Source organism: Bos indicus x Bos taurus, chromosome 8 (assembly GCF_003369695.1).
Source record: "Bos indicus x Bos taurus breed Angus x Brahman F1 hybrid chromosome 8, Bos_hybrid_MaternalHap_v2.0, whole genome shotgun sequence".
NCBI classification, from domain to species: Eukaryota; Metazoa; Chordata; class Mammalia; order Artiodactyla; family Bovidae; genus Bos; species Bos indicus x Bos taurus.
This window is the reverse complement of record NC_040083.1, coordinates 50,946,967-50,974,639: the sequence shown is the minus strand read 5'-3', so window position 1 is coordinate 50,974,639 and position 27,673 is coordinate 50,946,967. Positions and strand designations below refer to the sequence as shown.

The window sequence follows — 27,673 nt, the reverse complement described above, 5'->3', positions numbered from 1 at the left end:
ACTTAACCCAGTATATCCAAAATGTTATCACTTCATCATGTAATCAATATAAAAATTATTGATACATCACTTTTTTTCCCCACTAGGTTTTCAAAACCTGATGTTCATTTTCCACTTCTAGCACATCTCAATTCAGACTGGCCTCATCTCAAGTGCTCAGCAACCTGTGTGGTTAGTGACTGCCATAGCAGACAACACAGCTCTTGGTATACTTGTGAGGGGTACTATAGAGGTCATCAAGGTGTCTGATCTCTTATTCCTAGAGTTCACATCATCAACAAACTTTAAATCGAAAACTCACAACATTGCTCCAAGGATCCCTAATGACAGTACCTCCACATGACATGCAGGCTGGGAACTCAAGTATCCTATATTATAGCCTTAGACCAGGGTGCAGTGTGTGGTGATATCCCTGGCCCCCTATAAGGGTTAACTAAAGCTTGTGGGACAGACAGATGAATAGATGGTTGAGTCCATTATTTCAGTGTTCCTTCTGACTTGTGTAAAAATGTGGAATCAAGGCATCTTCTCATTTGCTGTACACTGAGCACCTGCTCAGCTCAAAGCAGGACACTGTGCCACAGCATCCTTTCTTATCTAATCAAGACTTGCCTGTGAGAACCCGGGGCCTCAGCAACTTTACCCACACAGCTTTCTTAGAGAGATCTCCTCTGTATGTGTGCACACACATGTATGCAAACACACACACATACCTTCCATCTAGGTCCCTTTAATCCTGAAGAAATGTAGGATTAAATCCTGCAGAAAAATAAATTCTTACTAAAAGTAACATATATAATGCTAAAGCTTACCAAACTTTTAATTTAAAATGAAAAACAGAAACCACCTCAATAATTTTATCTTATCAGAAAAACACCATGATGCAGACAGAGATCAAAATCCCGGTTATAAAATAAGAAGCCCATTATTTTCCCTGCTATTTTTAAATGGTGTAATTGGATGGAGTTTGATTTTCAGAGTGATGCAAAACCAGAAAAACTAAACACTTTACCTTTTTCCAGAAGCAACTGTACAATATCTGCATAACCCTTCCAGGCAGCAGCATGCAAAGCTGTGTCTCCCAGCTTGTTCTATGGTGATAACAAGAGAGAGTAGCATTTTTTAAAAAGAGAGTGAGGATTGAAAATATACACAAATTTAGGTTTACTCTAGCCTAAGTAAATCTAAAATGAGAATAAAGTGAAAAAACCATATAAAATTCCAAAGAGGGAAAAGAGACTCAAGAGATGAGCGATGAGTCATATGAGGAGAGGGAATGCAATGGCGGAGGAGCAACTGACTTGGCAGAGCACATGTGGAAATGCAGATGCTCACAGACGGAGATACTAGGAGGAAGCAAGCAGATCTGTCCCTGTAGAAATTAGCATGAATGAGGAATTGGAGACACTGGAGACTCTGGAGCAGGAAGGAGGCATGGAGTGAAACCAAGAGTACTGGGTGAAAGTGTTTCTACTGAGTAATTAGAACCCCCAAACCCCAGATCACCTTTCTCTCTCCTGGCTGCCAGATGACCCAGTACAGATGGTAGAATTATCATACTTTGAAATTACCCAGACAGTTTCCAAGGTTATGGAACTTGGAGGCATAAGAGAAGGTGGTAATGAGGCCAGGAATTAAAAGCAGGGGGCTAGCTGAAAAACCTACACACTGAGCAGTAAGACCCCTCTCCTAGCTGCCTTTCCCTAACCCCCATACCCTCACCCCACTGCCCCAGCTTGTACATACACATATATACACACACATACACACACCCCACTGCCCCAGTGTACACACACACACACACACACAAACACAGCCCCAGTGTGTATAGTCTAGCATCTACCCCAAGAAGGAGGCTGGAGAATGCTGCTCTGATAGAGCTGAACAGCCCCAACAGAGAGGAAGAAGTGACTATTTTAACTGGCATCTGGATATAAGCCAGAAAAACATTGAGGACCTCACCATCTCACCCTACAGAGAAACCTACCAGTCAGTAAGCCCCACAAGCACACAGAGCTTCTAGACACACTCAAACATGAATGAACAAAGGCAGTATGTATTTGAGGCACTGTGGATTGGAAAAGGTCAGTTTTCATTCCAATCCCAAAGAAAGGCAATGCCAAAGAATGCTCAAACTACCGCACAATTGCACTCATCTCACACGCTAGTAAAGTAATGCTCAAAATTCTCCAAGCCAGGCTTCAGCAATACGTGAACCATGAATTTCCCGATGTTCATTCAAGCTGGTTTTAGAAAAGGCAGAGGAACCAGAGACCAAATTGCCAACATCCGCTGGATCATGGAAAAAGCAAGAGAGTTCCAGAAAAACATCTATTTCTGCTTTATTGACTATGCCAAAGCCTTTGACTCTGTGGATCACAACAAACTGTGGAAAATTCTGAAAGAGATGGGAATACCAGACCACCTGACCTGCCTCTTGAGAAACCTATATGCAGGTCAGGAAGCAACAGTTAGAACTGGACATGGAACAACAGACAGGTTCCAAATAGGAAAAGGAGTACGTCAAGGCTGTATACTGTGACCCTGCTTATTTAATTTTTATGCAGAGTACATCATGAGAAACACTGGGCTGGAAGAAGCAGAAGTTGGAATCAAGATTGCCAGGAGAAATATCAATAACCTCAGATATGCAGATGATACCACCCTTATGGCAGAAAGTGAAGAGGAACTCAAAAGCCTCTTGATGAAAGTGAAAGTGGAGAGTGAAAAAGCTGGCTTAAAGTTCAACATTCAGAAAACGAAGATCATGGCATCTGGTCCCACCACTTCATGGGAAATAGATGGGGAAACAGTGGAAACAGTGTCAGACTTTATTTTTTGGGCTCCAAAATCACTGAAGATGGTGACTGCAGCCATGAAATTAAAAGACACTTACTCCTTGGAACGAAAGTTATGGCCAACCTAGATAGTATATTGAAAAGCAGAGACATTACTTTGCCAACAAAGGTCCATCTAGTCAAGGCTATGGTTTTTCCTGTGGTCATGTATGGATGTGAGAGTTGGACTGTGAAGAAAACTGAGTGCCGAAGAATTGATGCTTTTGAACTGTGGTGTTGGAGAAGACTCTTGAGAGTCCCTTGGGCTGCAAGGAGATCTAACTAGTCCATTCTGAAGGAGATCAGCCCAGGGATTTCTTTGGAAGGAATGATGCTAAAGCTGAAACTCCAGTACTTTGGCCACCTCATGCGAAGAGTTGACTCACTGGAAAAGACCGTGATGCTGGGAGGGATTGGGGGCAGGAGGAGAAGGGGATGATAGAGGATGAGATGGCTGGATGGCATCACTGACTCGATGGACGTGAGTCTGAGTGAACTCCAGGAGTTGGTGATGGACAGGGAGGCCTAGCGTGCTGTGATTCATGGGGTTGCAAAGAGTCGGACATGACTGAGCAATTGAACTGAACTGATTTGAAGAAAGATCAAAACCAAACTAACAGATCTCAGAGGGAAAAGATACAGTACAGTGAATAGCAGGAAATGTTTTTAAATATGTATATAATTGCTTTACTGGTAAGCGGCCTGCAGTGACCTCTAAAAATGGTTCGCTATTCACCTGACCCAGAAAACCCCGGAAAAACCTGGAAAAACCCAGAAATCATGCAAATCAAGAGGTTCAAATCCTCATGTTCACTTTCAGAACACTCATGAAACTGCCCAGGCCACTAAGGGCATGCATATCCAAAAAGCCACCTAACAGGTGAAGAATGTTGCTTTCCAGAAGAATATTGCTTTACAGAAGAATGTTGCTTTACAAAAAAATGTTGCTTTCCAGAAGCAACCTGTGCCATTCTGTCGTCACCACGGTGGAGTTGGTAGGTGTGCTCAGGCCAAACAGTGAGGCAGTCGGTGGTCGAAAAAGAGTGCTGAATTATTACTGTTCATGCTCAAAAATACAAGTGATTCAACCCAGAATTCTATCAGCCAAATAATCAAGCCCAAGCTCCCCTTTCTCAGGAAGCTATTGAAGGTGTTCTTTAACTAATGGAAGACACAGGGTTTAGAAAAGTGAGGACACAACACAGGAGGGCAGTGAAGGGTTTCCCAGGAAGACATCAAAGAGTAGTAGAGATCAAGTTGCTCCAATCAGAGGATGAAGATGGAGGCCTTCAGTATGATTCCAGAAAGAAAAACAAGAAAGCAACTATCATATACATTTTAGAAAAGTATATCAAAAGAGTACAAAACAGTGTAGAGGTCTTTGTTGGATACAAAAAAAAAGTACTAAATAAAAGGCTATAAATACAGAAACAAAAGAAATTATATAAACAGCGAACAATATTGAAACAGCCACAATACCATGAGCATCATATAGTAATATAACCAAAAATTATGATATATTAGGAGAACCAAAGGAGGAGAGATTGGAAGTTGGGTGGTGGAAGATGACAGGCTGTTGACAAGTATGGATCGCTCTACCTACCAGATAGGATCCCAAAACACTTATGAAGATGGTGAATTGTGAGACAGCTCCACAAACATATTTCTCAGTAATGTGAAGATTAAGAGGAAAGCACCAAAAGCTTAAAGTGATATACTAGGAGAAGTGTGGCAGGCATTCTGAGCTTTATACAGTTTGCACTTTAATGCAAAAATAATTTTTAACTATGTGCTTGAAGTATTTAGATTAAAAGTTTTATGAAAGATAATAAATGGGAAAAATTGAGTTTCAAGACGTCGACAGGATTTTACACACCTATAAGCTGTACTATGAGAGCAAGGCAAGCGGGTTAAACGATTTCTATGTAAGCAAACTCACCTGTTGGTTCAGTTCAATGTTTGGTTGAGTAAACAGCATTTCCACTATATCTGAAATTCAAATAGAAACAATCTTTTTTAAAGAATGGGAATAAAAGCCTGATAAGACTCTGTATAATAATTTTAAAAGGATTCTTTTTAGAAGAATCTTCAAAAAACTCCTTATCACAAATTTTTCAACCTTTATGTAAATAGAAGACTTAAGACTCTAAAAAACAGAATTATTTAGGGATAATTTTTTTCAAATATTTTGGCTTTTGCATTGTCACATGACATCTGTGATAGGAATATTTTTACACTTGCTGGGGTACCTAAAATTCATATCACTAATTTGTGCTTAAATTTTCCTTTGGCCATGCTATTTAACTTTTTGGATTCTTTGTTTCCCAATACTATTGGGATTATTTTCTGTGTGTTGTAGGGAGAGGGAGCAAGAGAGTAGGTTGCGGTAGATTCTCCACCAGGCTGAAATACATCCAGAAATTCCATCTGTCATTATTATTTACTGTAAGAGAGAAAGTTATCAACTGAATCACCAACTCAAGCAAATGCTGTCTTTCTCCTAAACCTTAAACTTAGAATGTAAATCGTAAAAGCTTTGGGGGATAAACTAAGCCAGAGGAGTCAATTGTGGCCCTTGTTTCAGTGAGGTTAGACAGTGGGGTGTGTTTTTCTATTACTGTTGTTTTCCTGTTGCTCTTCCAAGCCTGAGAGAGGAAAGGAAGCTTTCACTCTTTTAAGTGGAAAGGTGCCCACAGTGAGGCTGACCAGTCACATTCCACCTACAGTTTTACAGAACTTTCAGGAACTGGGCTTTTAAAAGGCTGATGTTCGGAAGAATTTAAAAAGAATAAGCAAGTTTTCTTTTTCATTTCTGTAACGCTGGCTCCCCTGGATGAAGCACATTTTCAGTGGCAAAGACATTCACGGTAACAAACAAAACGCAATACCTCTGTGACCCCCGTGACAAGCCCAGTAGAGGGCAGTGCTTCCAGCTTTGTCCAGACCGTTAACACCCACTCGGTTGTCCAGACACTCTCTCAACCAGCTCAAGTTGCCTGAAAACGTTTTATAATTATAAAAACACATGAAAAATATTCTCATTTTTTTGTTTTGCTTTTAAATCAATTTCATCCTGCCTAAATTTGTATTTGCAAAGGATTAGTCAGCAAGTCTGAAATTAAAACCTGCCCTTGTAATGCATTCTCTATGGTGCATCTTGACTTCCAGTTTATTAATGGAAAGCATTCACATCAATTTTTAATGGTAGGTTAATGGGAACAGTTGCTAAAATGGGTCTATTTAAGGTATTTTTACACTGTGGAAAAAACTGTTTTTCCTTTGTGAACTCCTAAAACTTTGGGGAGGAAAAAAAAACAATCAAACCTAAGAACAAGCAGACACTACTCATATTCATATTTAAAACACACTTTCAGTTCCTACAAGGACATAAAAACTAAATAACCTACTCTAAGTGCTGTTCTTTATGTTAAAGTATAGCTATTAATTTAAAATCCTCTGGCTAAATGCCCTAAATATTTACTTAAAAAAAATTTTTTTAAATATCTAGAAATTTAAAAATGTCGATTTAGTAGTTATATTTACACATAATCCTAAACCAATAATTTCCTTTTATATACTCAGATTTCAAGAAAATCTAAAATTAAATGGGAGCTTACTGTAGCCTGACAAAAACCCCCATTATCTTAGGGCAGGGTTCTCAACAGTGGCCCAAACTGACACTTGGCATTGGAGGATTCTCTGTTATGGGAGCAGTGCCGTGCACTGCAGGGTGTTGAGTGACACCCCCAGCCTGTACCCAAAAGGTGCCAGCATCCCTCGAGATACTGCCAAATGGCCCAAAGTCTGAAGAGAGGAATTACCCTTCAGTGGAGAACCACTGATCAATAGGATCAAGTCCCATGTACTCTATAACATCTTACAGAAAAAATCCAAACCCTTTTTGGCCAGCCCAATTCAAATCCCATCTCCGGTGGCTCCCTTCCTCCCCAAGTCCATCCTCCCATACATACCAGCCCTATACCAACACTCTCCCAGAGCCTAGACCCCTGAGAAGCCCCAACCCTCTGCCCAGAATGAGGCCAGTTACTCACTCTGGCCTCTAGAGCCTGTTTAACTGACCCACACTTCAACAACGGTCCTTATCACGTCTTGTAAAGATGTGCTACACACATCTCTGCCTGCTAGATTCTAAGCTCTGAAAGTCACAGACCATGCCTTTCCACTTGCCACTAAGCACAAGGCAGGTAAGGGGCTCAAAAGTATTTGTTGACATTTTAAAAATTAAAATCACACATTTCTGTAAAGTGAAAGAAGGCAGAATGGAGCCTGTCTTTGTGGGAGGCAAGGATTTAACTAGGAAAGGAACTTTCTGGGATAATGCAAATGTTCTGGATCTTGACCTGGGTGTTGGTTACACGGGTGTATACATTTGTCAAAAGTCATCAAACTATATAATTATTATCTGTGTGTTTAACAGTACTGTTTATCTCAATCAAAAAGAATCATACCTACCTCTTTTTGCAGCTTCATGCAATGGGTTGTCAATGGATTCTGCCTGCTCGGCCACTAGATTGAAAAGAAAAAGTGCAAATCAATGCTGAGAAGGCCACTCAAAGGATTCCGTGAAACCAGCTTAGTACCCAAGCTTCAGAAATGCCAGGATCTTTCCACCATACAGCTACCCTGACTTACTGTGGATTTTAAAAATGGCAGAAAATCAAAGTGATGTTTTATGCTTTGAAAGAAGCTAAATGTGTCAAAAGAAACCAAGTTAAGACAATAACACAATTAACTGGGAGTATAAACAGAAATAAGTGCAGTAATTAATTCGAAGTATAAATAAAAACAACGGACATGAACTTGGGCAAACTCCGGGAGATGGTGAGGGACAGGGAGGCCTGGTGGGCTGCAGTCCATGGGGTCGCAGTAGTTGGACACTACTGGACAACTGAACAACAATAAATAAAAACACACAGATCCAAGGCCTGCATACTAGCTTGCTCAAATATTTCAACAAGAAATTTAGTCAGGAAACTGCAAAAGCATTCGAGATTCATTTTTACATTCTTTAAAAACACCCTGCTTTGAAGATGGCTGAAAATAATTGTTTCCCTTGTATGCATGCATAAGAGGGGTGGGGCAAAGCAGGAATATTTTGCTTTCTGTATTCAGAAAGGGCAATCAGCACAATCAGCACGCCTACCTGCCTCTAAGAAAGGTGTGTTCACTGCTGTCACAGAATCAGCAGGAGTGACCACATGAAGACTGTTGCTCAAATGAGACTTCAGATGCACCCCTCCCACCAGAGGGCTGTAACTGGACACTCCCTTGGCTACCAGGGATCTAGCAACTGAGGAACATATTGCACCCTCGGTGTCTCTGAGCAGCTGGGAAGGGAGTGCACAGAAGTTGTTTATTTGGGATTTCAAAGAGGAGTGTAGAAATGTTTAAAGCCTTTTAAAATCCAGAATGATATGGCCCTTAGACCAGGTAAGTGAGGCCCCTGTGTGAAGGGCTTAGCCTTACTCATTTCCCTTCTCCCTCCCCTTTGCTCCCCTCCACTCCTTTCCTCTGTCTCCTCCCCTCCCCTCCTCTCCTTTGCAACCTTCCCCTCTCCTCCTTTCCCCTCTCCTCCCCTAGGAACTGTGAAGTGCTTCCTAGAAATTTCGTAAGTCACCTTACAGTGTTTGGAACTAGTGCCTGATGCAAGCACTATTGGTCCAAGGATATATCTAATTAAAATGTCCAAAGGAACCTTGGAAGTGATTTGAATCAAACTTCTCATGATACAGATGGAGAAATGGTCCCACGGGCACCAGATAAGTCCCTTAAGTAAGGTCCCTCATTGTTAGGAGTAGAAGAAGAATTAAAAACCAGGACCCTTGGTTTATCAATTTGTGTACACTTTTTACTTTGCAGATTTCTATCAAAGTCTGCTTTGTCCTCCTTGCAACTAGAAGTGGCTTCATGGCAAGGGCTCACGTCTCACTGTGCTATTATTCATTTAATGAACATCACTGCCCCAGACATTAATTAACATAACAAGGCAAAGTAACTTACTAAAGAAAGGGCTAGTCTAAAAAACAAAAGAGAAAGTAAAAAAAAAGAAAAATGTTCTAACCTTGAATAAAGTAAAGCCAAAAGCATTTCCCTGGAAACCTTAAGTTCTTTCAAGAATGTTACAATGGGCATTTTCTTAAGCCAAAGAGTCAAGTTCAAGCACCTCCAGGGTCCATGACCACTCTATTAAGAGAAGGCTCAGAGTAGAAAATGTCTCAGACTAGCAATGACTCCATCAATTTCTCAGCCATAGGAGAAAGCAGAAAGGTCTCAGGAACCAGATAATCGAGAATGCACAGAATATAGCCCAAGAAAGCCACTGCAGCCATCTTACCATAGTTGCTTGGGATCAGTCCAGTCCTGCCTTTGCAGGTACCTTTCCACCAATTGGTATCACTCTGGTGAAAGAAGAGTTAAATTAAGTGGCACCAAATCCAGTTTACATTCAATCACTATTAAAACCATGTGGCTCATGCTGGCCTCATTTTAGCCTTTTCAAAGGCTAGAGCAAGAGATATTTTTGTCTTCTTTTAGATAAAATACACGCTTCCAATTCAAATGTGGAGTTACTGCTTTGAACAGTAATTCCATCGGCCCTGGTCACATTGATCAAGCTTCTTGTTTCCTTACTTATGGTTATCCATTCCCTTTATCATTAAATTACAAATATACACACATCTGCCTGTAACAAATCAAATACACTTCAATCGAAGAGTTCCAATGTTCAAACAAATCACACAAAGATAATATGAAAGAGAAGTAAAACAATTATGTTTAGTTCAGACTATCTATAGGATTTTTTTTGCCCAAAGTCTAATTTCTTAGTCTCAAGATATACATATATTTGATTTTCTAAAGATCTCTTTATTTCACTTTTGGTTTTTTTGGTAACTTTTTAATCATAAAAAAAATGCAAACCTGTACGGAACCTACACATAGCCATTTCTTAACTGCATGAATTATTTACTCATAGCCAATACTGTTTAATGTATTACCTCACTTACAACTCCCCTCCCCTTCAGATTATTCTGAAATAAATTCTAGACATCATCTTCTTTATCTGTAAATATTTCAATATGATTCTCTAAAAGATAAGGACTTTCTCAAAGACATAATGATAATACCATTATCACAGCTTAGAGTTTTTTCCACAATTCCTTAATATCATCAAATATGTACAATATTCAAATTTTCTGATATGTCTCATAATAAGGCCAAACACTATGACTGGATGATTTGTCTCTTACGTCTCTTTTAGTCTATATTTTCCCCCTTCACTTATTTTTTTTTTCACTCCTTCACAATATGCTTGTTGAAGAAAATAGTTTGTTCTGAAGAGTTTCAAATAGTCTGGATTTTGCATGTTGCATCCCTTGTTATAAAAAAAAATGTGCTCCTTTGCACCTTGTATTGTTTAAAAAGTGTTGATTAGTTCTAAAGGCTTAATTAGATTCAGATTCAACTTCAGCAAGATTATTTCATCTGTAGCATTGATTCTTCCATCAGGAGACATTCAGTGTCTAGGTCTCTCTATTTGTAGCATTAGTAACCAATGATGAGCATCTGGATCCATTATTTCATAAGGCTTGCAAATGGTGACATTCTAATTCTATCATTCCTTCTTCATTTAAATAACTAGTATGCACTTGCATGCTCAGTGCCTAAGCTGTGTCTGACTCTTCGGAAACCCGTGGACTGTAGCCCAGCAGGCTCTCCTGTTCATGAGATTGCCATTTCCTCCTCCAGGGGATCTTCCCGACCCAGGAATTGAACCCGTGTCTCCTGCATTGCAGGTGGATTTTTTTACTGCTGAGCCACCAGGAAAGCCCTTAAATAACTAGAATATTACTTTAAAGACAAACTTTTCCTCATCAACTCTCACGTGACCCGGAGATAAAGTTCATAAAGAAAAGGCAGAACAAATATTGATTCTTTTCCTTAACAGTTGCCAGAATAAAAAGTTGGTTCCCTAGCATTCTCTCAGGTTGACCAATGATGTTTAGTTTTGTTTTTAAGTACCATTAGGAGCTCATGAATTTAAACAGAGTAGATGTATTTCAATCCTTGGGATTGTCGCCCTAACTGATTGCTAAAATTGTCCTATCTTTGACTAGTGGCAGCCTCTTCTATTTAGTTCCAGTGTTTTTCCAGTGTGACCCTCATAGTCTTTGCTGGCTTCCTTGCTTTCTAATAGGAAGATGTCCTGGGCTTATCTTATACCTCTGCTGCTCTCAACCTAGTACCAGACATTTTTCAAAAGAACTTTTTTTCTTTTAATGGGAAATATATTATTATCAGGATGGTCTTTTTTTTTTTTTTTTTTCACCTATTCAAAGGACAGATTAAGAAATATTTTTGTTTCTTTTAGGTAAAAAACAACACACTTTGAATTCAAATGTAAAGCTACTTAAGTTCATTGATCTTATATCTATCTATATACCCTTTCTTGCAGACTGAAACTCCCAGTTTTCTACATCATTGACCTAATGACTCATTTGCTCTAAACTGCAACATGCTTGCAGCAATCTCAGAATAACAATACCAACATTTCTCCAACAACATCATAATTAAAAACAGTCTATAATGTGGGGGCGGCAGTTCTTTCTGTTCCTTATATTATTTGACTAGAGATATTCAGTCAAAATGCCGAGTTTTAAAGTCAATTGAAATAGTTCCTTTCTGTGTGTTCTACCTCTCTGGGATACAACTAAGTTCATTTGATTCATTCTGCTTTTCATTTTCAGGTACTGCTTTTTTATCATTCAATTTTATAACTACACAAAAGTTTTACAGGATTACAAAGTGTGCTCTCCAAAACAAGATGTAATTTTTTTGCAAGTCTCTATTCCGTCTATATATTTCCTCCATTCTATTTCCCTTTCCTTTCAGAGAGGAAACTACTTTTTAAAAATGTGTAACTCTTCCGTTGACTTTTTATTTTAAATTGAGGAAAATAAGTATACGTATATCCTCTCATCCTTTTTTAGATAAGAAAAGGCACACTATCTGCAATTTTTTCACCTTGCTGTTTTTCACTTAAATTACCCTGTAATATTATATAGAGATATTCCTCACTCCTTTTTATGGCTGAATAATACTTTCTTTGTATATACAGCAAAGTTCATTCAACTATTTTCCTACTGATGGACATAAGGGTTACTTCCGATCTTATGCTATTACAAATTGTGTTAAGTGAATCGACTTGGGTGTATGTATTTCTATAAAGCTGTACATGTAAATAATGTACTGAAAAATAGTCTTATATATCTTTAATTCATGCCTGGTATGAAAAAATATTAACTGGGCTTACCATGTCAGTAATGTAGATAATATCACCTTCTTCAAAGTACAATTCATCTGGCTGAAGGAAAAAAAACTTTAAGTTTTACTCTATGCGATTTTTTTCATGAATTAGAACACAATCATGAAAATAATTACATAAATTCCAAATTCTAAAATGTCCTTATAGGCAGCATAGATTTTTACATACTTAAATCTGCACATAACCACATAACAAAACATTATTGACAAATTAACATACGTATAAGGTGAATCTTCCCATGAGAAGCTTCAAAGATTTAACATAACAAATAAGAATTCCCAGCTCCACAAACACACATACACACATCTTATTTTCCTGCACAATAAAAGAAAGGCACTTTTATGCCAAAACAGGATTATTAATAAAAGTTTCTTACTATAAAATTTCAAATGGTGATATATATATTTTCATAAAAGGATCAATGTCTACAATTAAAACCATGAAAAAACAGCTAGAAGTTTGGCTCTCTCCAAAATGATTAGGCTTCAAATCTAAACATTTTCATATCAACATCACTATCTACTTATTTTGAGAAAACCATTACCTTATCTCTTCATGCTCGGAGAGAATGAACATCTCATATATGAAAACAGTTAATAAATAATTCAACCATTAATAAAGCTAAAGAGCTGAAAGATATAAAGCAGTAACTCAGTCTGGACCACAAGCAGTTCTAAAGGGTTAATTGATTACATGGACAATATGTGCTTTTGGACCAACCAAACTCTTTGAATAAAGCCAGGCACTTTGATTAAACATCTTCTTTTTCCCATCAGTAGATAACATTTATCAGCATAACTTTATTAAATTAAATGATGTCTAGGGAGTTCCCGGGTCGTCCAGTAGTTAGGACTCAGTGCTTTCACTGCCATGGCCCAGGTTCAATCCCTGGTCAGGGAACTAAGATCATGCAAGCCACGCAACCAAAAAAAAAAAAAAAAAATTATACACAGACATATATATATATAATATCTATTGAGAGCAAGTTTCATATATTGGGAAATGTTTACATTACCATATTGAGTGAAAAGTGTAGGGCACAAAATTTCACACTGGATAAGATCAAAATTATGAATAAAATTCTATAATGAGCATGGACTACTTTCATAATTTTAGTGTGAAAAATATTTTTTAAAGGCTTTGATATTTTTGATTATGGTTACTATTCCATACAAATAACAATTATGCTAGTGAAACAAATTTTACTTCACTCTTTCATTTTCCTTTTGTTGAGCTCTCTCAGCTGCAGACTTGGGCAGTAAATGTGACTCTGTACCAGTAGTTTATTTAGTTTCAGAGATAATCTCTATTATTATTTTATTTTCCTTGAATATAAATGAATAGTATATCATGCTTTAAGCAACCACAATTCATAAATATTTAGATGCAATATGCATTCATATATAAAATAGCAAACGATTAAGGAAACCAAAAAATGTTTGAGTTCTTCTAGAAAGCACTTCCTGAAACATCTGTTGAATTTACACTTCGATCTGCAGACACTAGACTTACACATAGTATATCTATGCAAAATCAGCTGAACCTATATAGATTAATGGCATACATTTTAAAATTACTGCAAATAGGCATTTAGAAGAAAGAGAGTAAAGCCTTCTAAGATTTTCTCTAATCTTTCTCTAAAATGCTCTGATGATCTATGCTCAATATTACAACCAATGTGTGATGGAAATAATAATTAGAGAAACAAACTATTTACTTTAGGAGTTCCCTTCTGCAAACTGGCTTACTTGTCAGAGGCCAGAAAGGGAACTCACTTTCCACCACAGTATCCCCGGCAGGACACAGCGGCCACCCCTACAACAGTAAGATTGGCCTTCGTTGGCAATCTGAATAGACTCTCTCTCCTTTAGATGACAGTAAAGAATGGGAGGAGAGCAAAAAGCAGAATGTAAGGAAGTAAAGAAAACAGGGTATATGTGAAAACTTCGCATTTTTTTGGAGTAACTGAGTTTCTAAGAGTTCTGAAAGACTTCAATGTCTTGAATAGAAGTTAACCTTGCCCACTTATGTCTAATAATGAATCCTCCTCAATCAGTGCTTATGTGTAAGTGACACAGTCATCTCTACCGACAGTTCTGACCTTCTAAAATCACAAAGGTCAAGTTTGCCTAAATTTCCACAAAGATCATTCACCCTTGAAAAAAAGGTACATTTTAACAAAGAACCAAACAAATGACTTAAAAAGAAACAAAGAACACAGAGTCACACAGACACACACACACACACACACACATATACACACACGCGCGAGTCCCTGTTATTAGTCTTCATCATAAAAAGGAATAAAGCCTGGAAGAGTGGGAGGTAAGCATTTAATGGGTACAGGGTTTTCCTTGGGGATAATAAAAATATTTTGGAAATAGACAGAGGTGACAGCTCCCCAACATTGTGACTGTACTAATGTCACTGAACTGTTTATTTTAAAGTGGTTAGTTTTATGTGAATTTTACCTCAATATTTTAAATTGTATGGTCTCAAATAATTATTGTCATTCATGGTTTGGTAAAATGCATGATTTGTAAAATGTCACCAAGTACAGTCATTTCAAAACTTCTCAGCGCTATTTCAGATTTTAAATTAATGAATGCTGTTCAGTAGCGGTGTCTGCCTCAGCCATGTATTAGATCAGACTTATTTTTCAACTAAGGCAGCAACAATAGGCAGTCGATTTCAGTCAGGTAGAAAAAGTGTTGCTATTTTTCAGCCAGAGAAAAGAGAATGGATGGTTTACTTTCTTTTTAATCAATAGCTCCCAGCACACAATGCTACTCTCTAGTAAGAGTAAAATATCTTCTTGCAAAGAAACTAGGAGCAGTTTTCCCTAACTGAGCTAAGGAGGTGCTCCATCAAATTCTTCAGACTGCTGGCAGTATAGACAACAAGGCAATTTCATGGTTTTAAAAGTTAGATTTTTATCTCCAATATTCATATTTTCCATTAAGAAACCACTTGTGGGACACTTAATGTAAACTGTTCAATGAGGATCCACTTTTAAATTCCTGGCATCATATTCACGGAATATGATGGGAAAAGAGTGACACAATCAAGTAAGCACTTCTCTATTTCCAGTTTGTTCTTTGGTTTTTAACCATATTTTTTTTCCTGTCTCCTACTTGTTGGCCACTGGGATGTTATGGCGATGAGTACAAACTTGGTAATGTATATCCTTGTTCCTATTCCATATATTCTTGGTAACATATAATTCTCAAGGCATTAATTTTCTTGGTTTATGCAAATATATATTTTATGAAAATTTTTGGAAAGACTGTGACATCCTTTTAAAATTTTTCACTTTTGTCAATCTGGAGTCCCAAGAATTAATAAAAGAAAAAAGATCAAATTCACTACAGATGCTTTCATTAGCACTTTATAGTACTACCATGTGCCAGGCACTGACCTGGACACTTATAATCTCACCAGCAACACTGTGAAGTGGGTGCTATTCTTATCATCACATTAGAACTGAGGAGCTTGTCCAAGGCCACACAGCAGGTACACAGTAGACACTGAACTTGAACCATGACAGGCAGATTCTGGGGTCCCTGTCCTTCAGTGCCACCTCTGCTTTCTGTCATACCGGAGCATCTTGCATAGCCATTACTGGTTGCCATGGTGTCATGACCAGGATAAAAGGCAATGGCTGTGGAAATTATCTCTTGTTTCTCCCTACCCTAGCCCAACATAATGCAATACAGCAAAATCAACAGCAGTACCCTATACCTGCAAAGCATACTTAATCTCATTTGATCCTTACAACAATCCATTAAGGGAGGGCTGGGTCATGGGTATAATCTCCATCTCACAAGCAGGCTTGGAGAGGTTCAAGAACTTGCCACAAATCACACAGTTTGTGAGTGGTAGGGCTGGGCTCCTAACAGCTTTTGGAATCCCATTCTAGGGCTCCTTCCACTACAGATAGTGCTGCAAACCTAGAGGAGTCCAGTAAGCACTATATGATAGAGGTGGGTCCTACTGGTTTCCTTGCAGAAATCAACATAAATCCAGCACATAGGAAATGCTGCCCTCTCTGCATCAGTGCAACTGTACACTGGTCTATCCAGTCTTGCAGGACCTCTATATGGTGGTTTATTAGACTGAGGGTTGGGCAAGAAATGAGAACCAAACAAGGCTGGGTAGTGCCAGGACTACCTTACCTTCGAGCAAGACAGAGAAGAAATAGATTGGCCAGAAGAACCAGGAGCGACAAGCTTCCAGTGTCCTACTTGTTCAGTGGCTCACCAAGAAAGCTGGGCATTGCTGTGCCTATTCCTGAGAGTAGTACAATAGCAAAAAACTGGACCCAGGTCTTCCTGGGGTACTGCACATGTCAGCGATATTCTCACAGCTCAGCCCTTCCAACTTGCTTTGTCTCAGTGACTTTTAGGTGAGTTTAGGATGTATTGGCAGTACACTGATCCCACTAGAGAAGACAGCTACTTGGTCTCAGGGGAGAGACCAAACTGAGTTTGTCTAACAGAAATTCTCATTCAGAAAACAAATGTAAGACTAACCTAGTTCTGGGATGATGTTTAAAATACTGAACAACTGGTAAAGCACAGGCACTTAACCAGTCAGGAAGACCCTCTAAGACCTAGGGGCTACCTGCTCAGCCAGATGCCTCCCCATTAACATCTGGACTGAGGGGAGATGGAGAGGAGCAGAGTGTGGGGCCAGCAGGGCATGGGGTAGTCATTAATGACCATCTAGTACATACAGAATGAATTGGCAGCACTGCTCTATAGTCCAGGATCCTCAGGACCATGGATATTAAAAATAGCATTTTAAATGGGGAATATTCAAAGAACCTAATGAGGTAGGGACTTCCTTAGTGGTCCAGTGGCTAAGATGCCACACTTCCAATGTAGGGGGCATATGTTCAATCCCTGGTTGGGGAAGTTCAGCAGGCTGTGTGCTGTGGTCAAAAACAAAGACCCGAATGAGTTAAATGGGCTTCCCATGTGGCACTAGTGGTAAAGAACCCACTTGCCAATGTAGAAGATATAACAGATGCAAGTTCAATCCCTGGGTTGGGAAGATTCCCTGGAGGAGGGCATGGCAACCCATTCTAATATTCTTGCCTGGAGAATCCCCATGGACAGAGGAACCTGGCAGGCTCTGGTCCATAAGGTTGCATAGAGTTGGACACGACTTAGCATGCAATGAATTATATTTCCTCCTGTGCATTTGATAATAACTAAGACTTTTAAAAAGCAGTAGAGATTCCATCTTGGAGTAGAACTGGAGTTGAATTAAAGTAATCAATGTATCAACCAATCAAAAATATGTGTTAAGAGAGCTGGAGAGCTGGATCATAAAGAAGGCTGAGTGCCAAAGAATGGATGCTTTTTTCAAACTGTGGTGCTGAAGAAAACTCTTGTGTGTCCCTTGGACAGAAAGGAAATCAAACCAGTCCATCCTAAAGGAAATCAACCCTGAATATTCATTAGAAGGACTGATGCTGAAGCTGAAGCTCCAGTACTTTGGTTACCTGATGTGAAGAGCTGACTCATTGGAAAAGACCCTGATGCTGGGAAAGACTGAGGGCAAGAGAAGAAGGGGGAGACAGAGAATGAGATGGTTGGATGGCATCACTGACTCAATGGATATGAGTCTGAGCAAACTCCAGGAATACTGAAGGACAGAGAAGCCTAGTGTGCTGCAGTCCGACACGACTTAGTGACTGAACAACAAGAGTCTATGAATATAGAAATCACAGGCAATGGCACCCCACTCCAGTACTCTTGCCTGGAAAATCCATGGACGGAGGAGCCTGGAAGGCTGCAGTCCATGGGGTCGCTAGGAGTCAGACACGACTGAGCGACTTCACTTTCACTTTTCACTTTCATGCACTGGAGATGGAAATGGCAACCCACTCCACTGTTCTTGCCTGGAGAATCCCAGGGACGGGGGAGCCTGGTGGGCTTCTGTCTATGGGGTCGCACAGAGTCGGACACGACTGAAGTGACTTAGCATAGCATAGCATAGCACTACTTCTAACAGTAACAATGACTCCTTAATAGTAATAGCAGCTTTACACAATAATATCACTTAATTCTCATTAAAATTCTATGAAATTATTATTATAACTTTCACTTCACAGAAAAGTATACTGAAGCACAGAGGTTAGGTAATTTCTGAATTTAACAGGTCACACAGCTGTTAAAAGAGGCAGAGCGGGTCCTAAAGCTACTGGCAGCTTGAAACCCCTGTGTTCTCCACCCTAGACACTGTGCTGGTAAGCAGGATTTCAAGCCAAGTGTAGAATTCAGAGCAGGGACAGACATCTCACTCCACTGGGGGATGATCAGAAAGTCTTTATGGAAGAAGAAGGGTGTAATCAGAGTTTAGAGGGGTGCAGAGCCATAAGTCTAGAAAGAGGTCATAGGTGAGTTCTACTGCGCACCAAATCTAGACTGGAATAATCCACCAAGAGGAAGGAGCAGAGGACAGGAGGACTTAGAAGGGGGCTGAACCACATGGGACTCTGTCCATAGTCAATTCAAGGGTTGCAGCAGGTCATGGCCATTTAGGACAAAAGGAAGTACACACCCTATGGCATGCAGGATTCCCTGACTAGGGATCAAACTTGTGTCCCCTGAAGTGAAAACACAGTCTTAACCACTGGACTGCCAGGGAAGTCCCTTTACGTCAGTATTGGGACCAATATACTTACAGTTCTGGGTTCAAACGTATAAAGAGCTCTGAACACTTTAACTTGCCCTAAAAGAAAGGAAACAAAAAACACATGATCAGTTTTTTCGTTTCTTAATTTTTGGTAAATAGTATTTATTATCCTTTATATTCTTCAGAATTCCCTAACTAAAAGCCTCTTGAGAAATTATTTTGGAATTAAATGTTTTTTCTACATAGAAGGTATTTTCTTAAATATTTGTTAAATTAAAGTATGAATAAACACACACCTCTGGGGGGTGATTTTGCTTCCCTCTCTCAAACAACAGGAGCTACCTAATTATTTGTACTCAGCTTCTGTCCTATGTAAAGCCTCTCCAACCCAAAGATCTAAGTTTAACATAAAGATACTTACTGGGAAAATTAACAGTAATTAAATATTCTTAAATCAATGGCTCATGATTTTATATTTTCCAAGAGAAAGGAAATACCAGAAAGAAAAAAACTACCTGTTGGAAAAATCTATGATTCCATGAAGTCCCACAACAGAGTGCAATCCACAAATGAGTCATGTTCATGAGAACTATCCTCTGTTCTACCAAACCATGAACCCACCTGCCAATGCAGGAGATGCAAGAGACATGCGTTTGGTCCCTAGATGGGAAAGATCCCCTGGAGGAGCGCATGGCAACCCACGCCAGTATTCCACGGGCAGAGGAGCCTGGCGGGCTACAGTCCAGGGGGCCGCAAAGAGTTGGACACAACTGAGCAACTGAGTACATAACAAAACAGCACACATCTTCTGTTCTGCCAAGCCATCTCCCTTTTTATATGTCCCTTCGCTGCATTTCCAGAATACCTGGTATCAGAAATAACTGATGTGCAAGCCTGTCTCATGTGAGGGCAGGAACCCTGACCTGTTCAATCTCCTGGCACCTACCTGGCATATAGTACGAACTTAATAAATTCTTGCTAAATAAATTGATAAGAACAAAGATAGTATAGGGAAAAGCCTACAAATATCAAAATCAAAGACCTACTTAAAATGTGACAACAGTTCAATTTCAGTACTGGAAGAACCTTTAGAGATAACCGCCTAGTCCAAGAGCACCATTAGGAACAGTGGCTCCCACGGTGGGAAGACTACTTCAGAAATTATGTACATTTTAAACAGATAACTAATAAGGACCACGGTGTGGCAGAGGGAACTCTACCCAGTACTCTGTATAGGGCTATATGGGAAAAGAATCCGAAAACAAGTGGATACACGTATAACAGATTCACTTTCTGTACACCTGAAAGCAACACGACGTTTAAATCAACCGCTGCTGCTCTTTAGTCACTCAGTCATATCCAATTCTTTTCGACCTCATGGACTGTAACCTGCCAGGCTCCTTTGTCCATGGGATTTCCCAGGCAAGAATAATGCAGTGGGTTACCATTTCCTTCTCCAGGGGATCTTCTCCACCCAGGGATCAAACCTTTGCCTCCTGCTTGATAGGCAGATTCTTTACTACTAAGCCACCTGGGAAGCCCATAAATCAACTATATCCCAATAAAAAATTTTTTACAGTGGAATTTTGTACATTTTTATCTTATTTGTTTTCATTCCTATTTTAACATGTTTTAAAATATAACAGCATGATATAGAATACATATAGGGCTTCCCTGGTGGCTCGGACAATAAAGAATCTGCCTGCAGTGCAGGAGACCCGGTTCAACCCCTGGGTCAGAAAGATCCCCTAGAGAAAGGAATGGCAACCCACTCCAGTATTCTTGCCTGGAGAATCCCATGTGCGGAGGAACCTGGCAGGCAGGGGGAACCATACAGTCCATGGGGTCGCAAGAGTTGGACATGACTTAACGACTAAACCAAAAATACATTATTGGAAGCAGTTAAAACCTTTCATTGATACAATATTAAGAATTATGAGGGCAAGTGTTTTATGCGTGGTATATCGAAGTACCTAGCACAATGCCTGGCACATAGGAGGCACTTAATAATTATTTACTGAAGGGATGAAGAATGGATGAATAAAAGAAAGGAACATGCACTCAAAAAGCAGTCTGAAAACCAGATTAGAATAGCACTGTCTAATACATTTTTCGGAGAAGGCAATGGCACCCCACTCCAGTACTCTTGCCTGGAAAATCCCATGGATGGAGGAGCCTGGTAGGCTATAGTCCATGGGGTCGCTAAGAGTCGGACACGACTGAGCGACTTCACCTTCACTTTTCACTTTCATGCACTGGAGAAGGAAATGGCAACCCACTCCAGTGTTCTTGCCTGGAGAATCCCAGGGACGGGGGAGCCTGGTGGGCTTCCGTCTATGGGGTCACACAGAGTCGGACATGACTGAAGCGATTTAGCAGCAGCAGCAGCAATACATTTTTACATAATGATGGGAAAGCTCTCCATCTGTGCTACTTACACAGAGCTACTGAGCACATGAAATATGGCTAATGTGACTGAAGAACTGATTTTTACACATCATTTAATTTGAATTAAGTTAAGCTGCCACAAGTGGCTGGTGGCTGGCATCTTGAACAACACAAATTTAGAACATGAGAAAATGAGAAGTGATGTTATGTCCATCAGGAGGGGACTACATAAATCAACTCCAATTCATCTACATGATAGAGTCATTTAAAAAGAATGCTGCAGACAGACTCACAGACACTGATGTGGCAAAGAGCCTGTAAAATATTCAGTGGGAAAAAACAAGTTATAGAACAGTATGCCAAGTACCATCCATTTATGTTGACCACACACATCTTGATTGGAAACACCAATTATGGGAATCCTCACATTCTACTTTACATACATGGTTTAAATTCATTATTACTAATAAAAGTAGCATGTACTACTTTTGTTATCAATGAAAACAAAAAAGATATTTTCACTGGAGGCACAGAGGTACAGGAAATCACTTTCTTTTAAACACCCTAATATAGAAGAGCTGCTCAAATCCCGTTACTTGGTGTGGCTGCAAAAAAACATTATTTTTGCAATCTGAATTCTAGTGCCACTTCCAGAAGCAAAAGTGAAAACTCTTTTTCATTTGGAGTTTGCTTTTCACCCCCATATCCTTAGGTCTAAGAAAGGAAACATTAAATGGAAGGAGAAATATTTTCTGCTGACCTAACTGTCTAAGGGGAGATTAACTGTCTTGATTACGTCAAACTTTCCAAGGAGAAGTTACACAAAGAAGCATACACTGGTGACCAAAATCAGTAATGACAGAACTTTCTTGCTCCTTTGAGGGCAAGGCAGTGATGAGACAAGTGATGGCTGACTTTGGGAACAATATCCAATGTCAACTTAATGAGCTTAAATTTTAAAACCTGGAGAAAAATTAAATGGAGTGGGACTAAGCTGCTGATTCTTTGTAACTGTATCTTTTGTGACTGTCTTACTATAAAATGTATACAACTAAGAAGAAAGTTGGAGATTTATTCATCTCTATTTATACTAAGCAGAGAGCATCAGGCAACTCTTCAGGCCATCACATGAGGGAATGTTCTCTTCATGTAATGTTGCAGAAAACATTTTCACATACAAATCTTTTAATCAATTAATATTGAGAATTCGCCCTTTAAGAATCCCTTTGAACCCATGTATCATAAAAGTCTGAGGCCTTAATTTATTCCATCCTCAAGGCTGAGTCAAGTTGAAACAAAACAATACAAAGAACAGGCAGAGGTTATGAAAGAATACCATAAAGAGGAAAAGCAGATGACTTTCATGATTACAGTTTACCAACCGTGGGTAGAGCCTTTCAAGAAAATACCAATTAATAAGACTTAACTCACTGATCATTCTTACATCATGTTTAACTCAACTGTGTGCAATGGTCTATAGGTGTACAGGTTTATGCAGAGCAATGAAGGTCAAAAAATCAGGGTCCTCTGTATTTCTATAGTATTGTCCTTGTGTGTGTGTGTTCAGTTGCTTAGCCATGTCTGATTCTTTGCAGTCCCATGGACTGTAGTCCGTCAGGCTCCTCTGTCCATGGAACTTTCCAGGCAAGAATACTGGAGTGGGTTGCCATTTCCTCCTCCATGGGATCTTCCTGACCCAGGGATTAAAACCACATCTCCTGCATCTCCTGGCTTGGCAGGTGGATTCTTTACCACTAGTGCCACCTGGGAAGCTCAGTACGGTCTTTGCAGACATTGAAGAAAAAAAAGTCTTAACAAATCATTGCGCTGATCAATTCCAAACATATTTAACGAAGGCGGATTCACAATGCAAAATAGTTGTGTTCTTGTATACTGCCAAGAGGCTAAATTAGATGCTTTCTTCAGGTGCCCTCCCTCTTGATCATTTTCTCAAGGAAGTCTGGTTACACATGCCACAAAGGGAAAGTGGAGCCAAGAAGATAACATGAATTGAATTCACCCTGAATTAAGACTGGAAACGGGCCCAATCTTTTGCCTGATGCTTTATGTGACTCTCATAAACATGAACTAGCGTGTGAATGGTACTAAGGATTTCAGTAGGGCTGGCCTCCTGACATAAGCAAAATAAGTAAATTCCCATGATACCAACAGTGGCTGGCTCCTTACCTTGCCAGGAACTCCCTTCTCTTTTCTCTGAAACCCCACCCAGACCCATAGTGAAGAGCTGAATCTACTAGTCATCAGCCAAACACTGTTTTCCTCTGGAGTTAGGCTGACTGTCCCTGCTCCCCTCATCCACACTCTCGGACTTCACTAAACTAATCTTTGTCCAGAGTAATTGAGGCTGATGGAGTAGAAGGGGATCTGGGACAGGGACCTGAACAGGCAACAGATAAGAGAATGTGCTGTTTCTGAGGTCTGCAAAAAGAATATGTATTGTTGCACCACTAAGGCTCTGAAGCAGCACTTAGAAGGACTGGGGGCTTATAAACCCAAACACAAAATTTCTAATCTACTTTATTCTCTGTTGGTGAAAGAGTGAAGAAGCTGCTAGTCTGAGCCACTATGACAGCAATAAAAGGTGACAGCTCACTACAATGGATAAACATACCATAAATAGCAAGAGAATGACTATTCAAAATACCAGAACTAACAGATCAACTGTTTCATTTACATTCTGCTGAAAAATGTTGGGAGGCATGAGACATTTTAGATGGACTTCATTTAAAATGGCTATGGTAACTACCACACACTGACTATGACAGTTAAATCTAAAAACACTGACAATGCCAAGTGTTAAGAAGGATATGGGACAACTGGAATTCTCAGACACTACCAGTGGGTGTGTAAACTGGTACAACCACTACAGAAAATTACTTGGAAGTAGCATTAACTTTTTTTTTTTTTACAAGTCTTAACATGTCTTTGAGATCCTAAAAGCATTCTGAGGAAGAAAACCATCCTAATATTGCATACAAAAATGACCCTTCCCAGATGGTATTACTATCCCCAGAGTACAGTGAGTCTCAGCATTTTTAAACTGTAGATCATGACATATTAGCAGATGGTAAAACTAACTTAGTGGTTTTTAAAAATACTAAATAAAACAGAAAACATCAGAGTACACTGCACATAATGGAACCAATTATGATTTTGTGAAACTTTTGTTTCACTGGGACTGGACAAATGAGTAGAGACATGAGTGTTTATTTTAGAAATTTACCAAATACACATTTTGACATAACACCAAATGGTCAAATATTAAAATCAACATTTTCCAAAACTAAATGTTGCCTTTACAGAATGAACTGCTGGGAAACAAATGTAAATCTGAAATTTTATTCAAAAATTAATTACGATTATAGTTTTATTATTAAAAATTCTAGTAGACCCATTTTTAAAGCTTGATATAAAAGGGCAGGAACTATAATTCCTCAACATTGCTAACTGTAGCCTGAATGAAGCTTCTGCAAAACTAAATAAACATTCTCTATAAAATGAGGTCTGTGTAAAATCAAGATATTATGGCGCTAGTTCTGCCAGCGTAGCTTTTGCCTGTGATGATTCTGCCACAGTTTGTAAGGTCCTTCCTCCCTAATAGAAACTGACTGGGGTCCAGACTCACCTCCTCTTCATCTCCTGGGCTAAAAGATTTGCCTAATGCTGGTGATGCAATTTCACTGAAAACAATCCCACAAAGACACAATGGTTTCCCCCAAATTATTAGGGATCATATTCTCTCAACAATGTCAATTCACACCTATGATCTTAACTATTTATATAATAACATTTGGACATTTAAAATCCATAGCCTCACAATTATCGTTAATTACCACAATATTTTATTCTCCAATAAAAACGTACACTTATACTTTCAGTTGACTGAGAGAATTTTCAAATATAAAGTACAAAGAGGATATCGGAACTAAATTAAAGTTAGAGTATTATATACCTGTCTTTCAAAGAAAGACACAAGTACATGAGAAAACAATAAATCCAAATGACATGCCTTATTTGCATCACTGGCATGGCATGAGGAATACCTAAGCAATCTACAATCCTTGATAAAATACAAGGTGTGCCAAAAATGACACTGAAGTATGCATTTCACCATATGGTCAGTGACCCAAAGCTGAATGGCAGGTTTTGGAAGAAATTTGAGGCAAAGGTAAATTTCTGTGTACTCCTATGCTCATGTGTATATGTGTGTGTCTATGCACGTGCATTTTTGAATGTACCAGGTCACTAAGTAAAAGATACATCTCTTACTGGAGGTCAAGGTCAAAAAAAAAGTGTGAAAGCCACTACTCCAAACTATCTGATCAAGTTAGAGATTTGCTACAGGACTCTAAGGAATGGGTAATATTCTTTTATTTCATGAATCTCAAAATTCAGCTAACATATAAAATATAATATTCTCTCATCACCCCCAAAGCAGATATTCTAACCATTTTAAATAATTATAACCAACCAAAAAGAAATAGGAAGAAAATTACTTCAAAAAGGGAAAATTACAGAAAAATAAGAACTTATTTTATATGTATATTCCTCACATTTATCTAAGTGCATACAGGGAGTATTGGGCTTCCCCAGTGGCTTGGCAGGTAAAGAATCTGCTTGCAATGGAGGAGACACAGGAGATCTGGGTTTGTCCTTGGATCGGGAAGATCTCCTGGAGAAGGAAATGGCAACAGACTCCAGTATTCTTCCCTGAAAAATCCTATGGACAGAGGAGGCTGGTGGGCTATAGTCCAAAGGACTGCAAAGAGTCGGGCACGACTGAGTAACTAAGCACAAGCAGGGTGTATTACTCTTCTTACTTTACATCATGTGGGTATGAAAAAAAAAAAAAAATCTTAGGTTAAGTAAAAGTATTAATATTATTTCCACAAGGCATGTTTAAATTATTCTATTCAACAAGCATGATGAAACAGGATGTTTTCTGTTCAAAAACAAAACAGAAGGAGCCTATGTGATAGCATTCAAGAGTCAAGGCCATCACTTCCATTGCTGGGGTGAAAGGAAACAGCTGTGCTCTGTTAGGTCAACATGGGCTCCCATGGGCTTTGTGGGCTCCAACGCCCATAAATAGGATGGTCAGCTCAGAACAGGCTTCTGGGTGAAAATCTCTTGTCAGTCCACAAAAGTCCACTGCTCTTGAAAATAAAATGGTTTTCTTGCAAAGAAGATCACTATGTGAGTACAGCAATAAGTTTCTCCCTTCATACTTATATTCTTGGATGAGTTAAATCAAATCCAACGAACTCTATTTACATGTAACTTTAAAGATTATAATTAGTAGAAAAGACTATGAACGTAATGCTTTCATCTCTCCTTACTCCAGCACCATCTCTTTCCTGCTGCCCTCTTATGCAATTCAAAAAAAAAACTAAAGAATTTGAAATGTGTCTTGATTTCAGCTGCAGGAATGGCAGACTCATTAAAAACAGTAGCCAGTGTGTTTTCTGACAAAAGGATTCTGTTTATTAACAGTGTGCCTTTCTTACCCATTTTTTCCTTTGCCTATACTTTTCAGTGCTTTTCAGCAAATTTCATTATTTTCACATCCGCTGGTTATTTTTATTTCTTCTCAGTATAACATAAAAGTCCCTAAGAGCAGGACTTTTCAAATGACAAGTTCACTGCCAATATGTTTTGATGGGTTAAAAATTAGAGGAAAGAGAGCAATGGTCCGTAAAACTCTTCATCTCAAGACACCTTGCTTCCAAAGTCAGGGAGATCTCGGAGAAGAATGGAGAAAAATTCTTGATTTCAGTTTTTGGAATTTAAAGTAAAAAGGCTCCACTGATCACAGCACCTTCTGCGAAGGGACGAGGTGAGTCTGGGGACCAACTCGTGATAGCAGTGCCTGTTTTGTACAATCTGTGAGCTAAGAATTAAGAATGGCTTTACATTTTACAATTTGAGCCACCGGGGAAGTCCCAAGAATGGCTTTATATTTTAAATTGGCTGGGAGGGAATGTCATTTCATGGCATATGAAAATTACCTGAAATTCGAACTATAGTGTTCATTAATAAAGTTCTTCTGGAACAGAGTCAGTATTTATATGTCATCCACGGCTGCTTTTCCACTACCATGGCAGGGTCAAGTGGTTATAATAGAGACCATCTGTGGCTCACAACGCCTAAAATATTTACAATCTGTACCTTTACAGAAAAAGTCTGCTGCCCCCTGATCTGGTGAAGGACAAGTCAGACCAAAGAAGCACGTGTCACAGCCTGAGGAGGCAGTAGGTCTGCCTCTGACTGCCCTGCAAGCAGCCTGGGGCTCAGCCTTGTCCTGTGGGAAATGACCTGTTGGGCAAATGAATTCATACATCCAAGACTGACACAGAATTTCCTAACACTGATATCTCTAATCCAAAAGGGAATGACCCATCAAAGCTCACATTTATGGGACACTTAACACAGACCAGAT

At 39.2% G+C, this 27,673-nt stretch overlaps 1 protein-coding gene across 2 annotated transcripts in view; it reads right to left on the bottom strand.

Annotated features, from left to right (window-relative positions):
- OSTF1 (osteoclast stimulating factor 1) overlaps positions 1-27,673 on the bottom strand; it is a 61,179-nt gene that overhangs the window by 10,874 nt on the left and 22,632 nt on the right. For both annotated transcript variants that reach the window (XM_027549481.1, XM_027549482.1), the window contains exons 2-8: positions 18,875-18,921; positions 12,169-12,219; positions 9,193-9,256; positions 7,311-7,364; positions 5,726-5,833; positions 4,777-4,826; positions 1,013-1,091 (exon numbers count right to left, since the gene is read on the bottom strand). In XM_027549481.1, the coding sequence (XP_027405282.1) occupies positions 1,013-1,091; positions 4,777-4,826; positions 5,726-5,833; positions 7,311-7,364; positions 9,193-9,256; positions 12,169-12,219; positions 18,875-18,921 (453 nt within the window). The remainder of the gene's footprint in view (positions 1-1,012; positions 1,092-4,776; positions 4,827-5,725; positions 5,834-7,310; positions 7,365-9,192; positions 9,257-12,168; positions 12,220-18,874; positions 18,922-27,673) is intronic.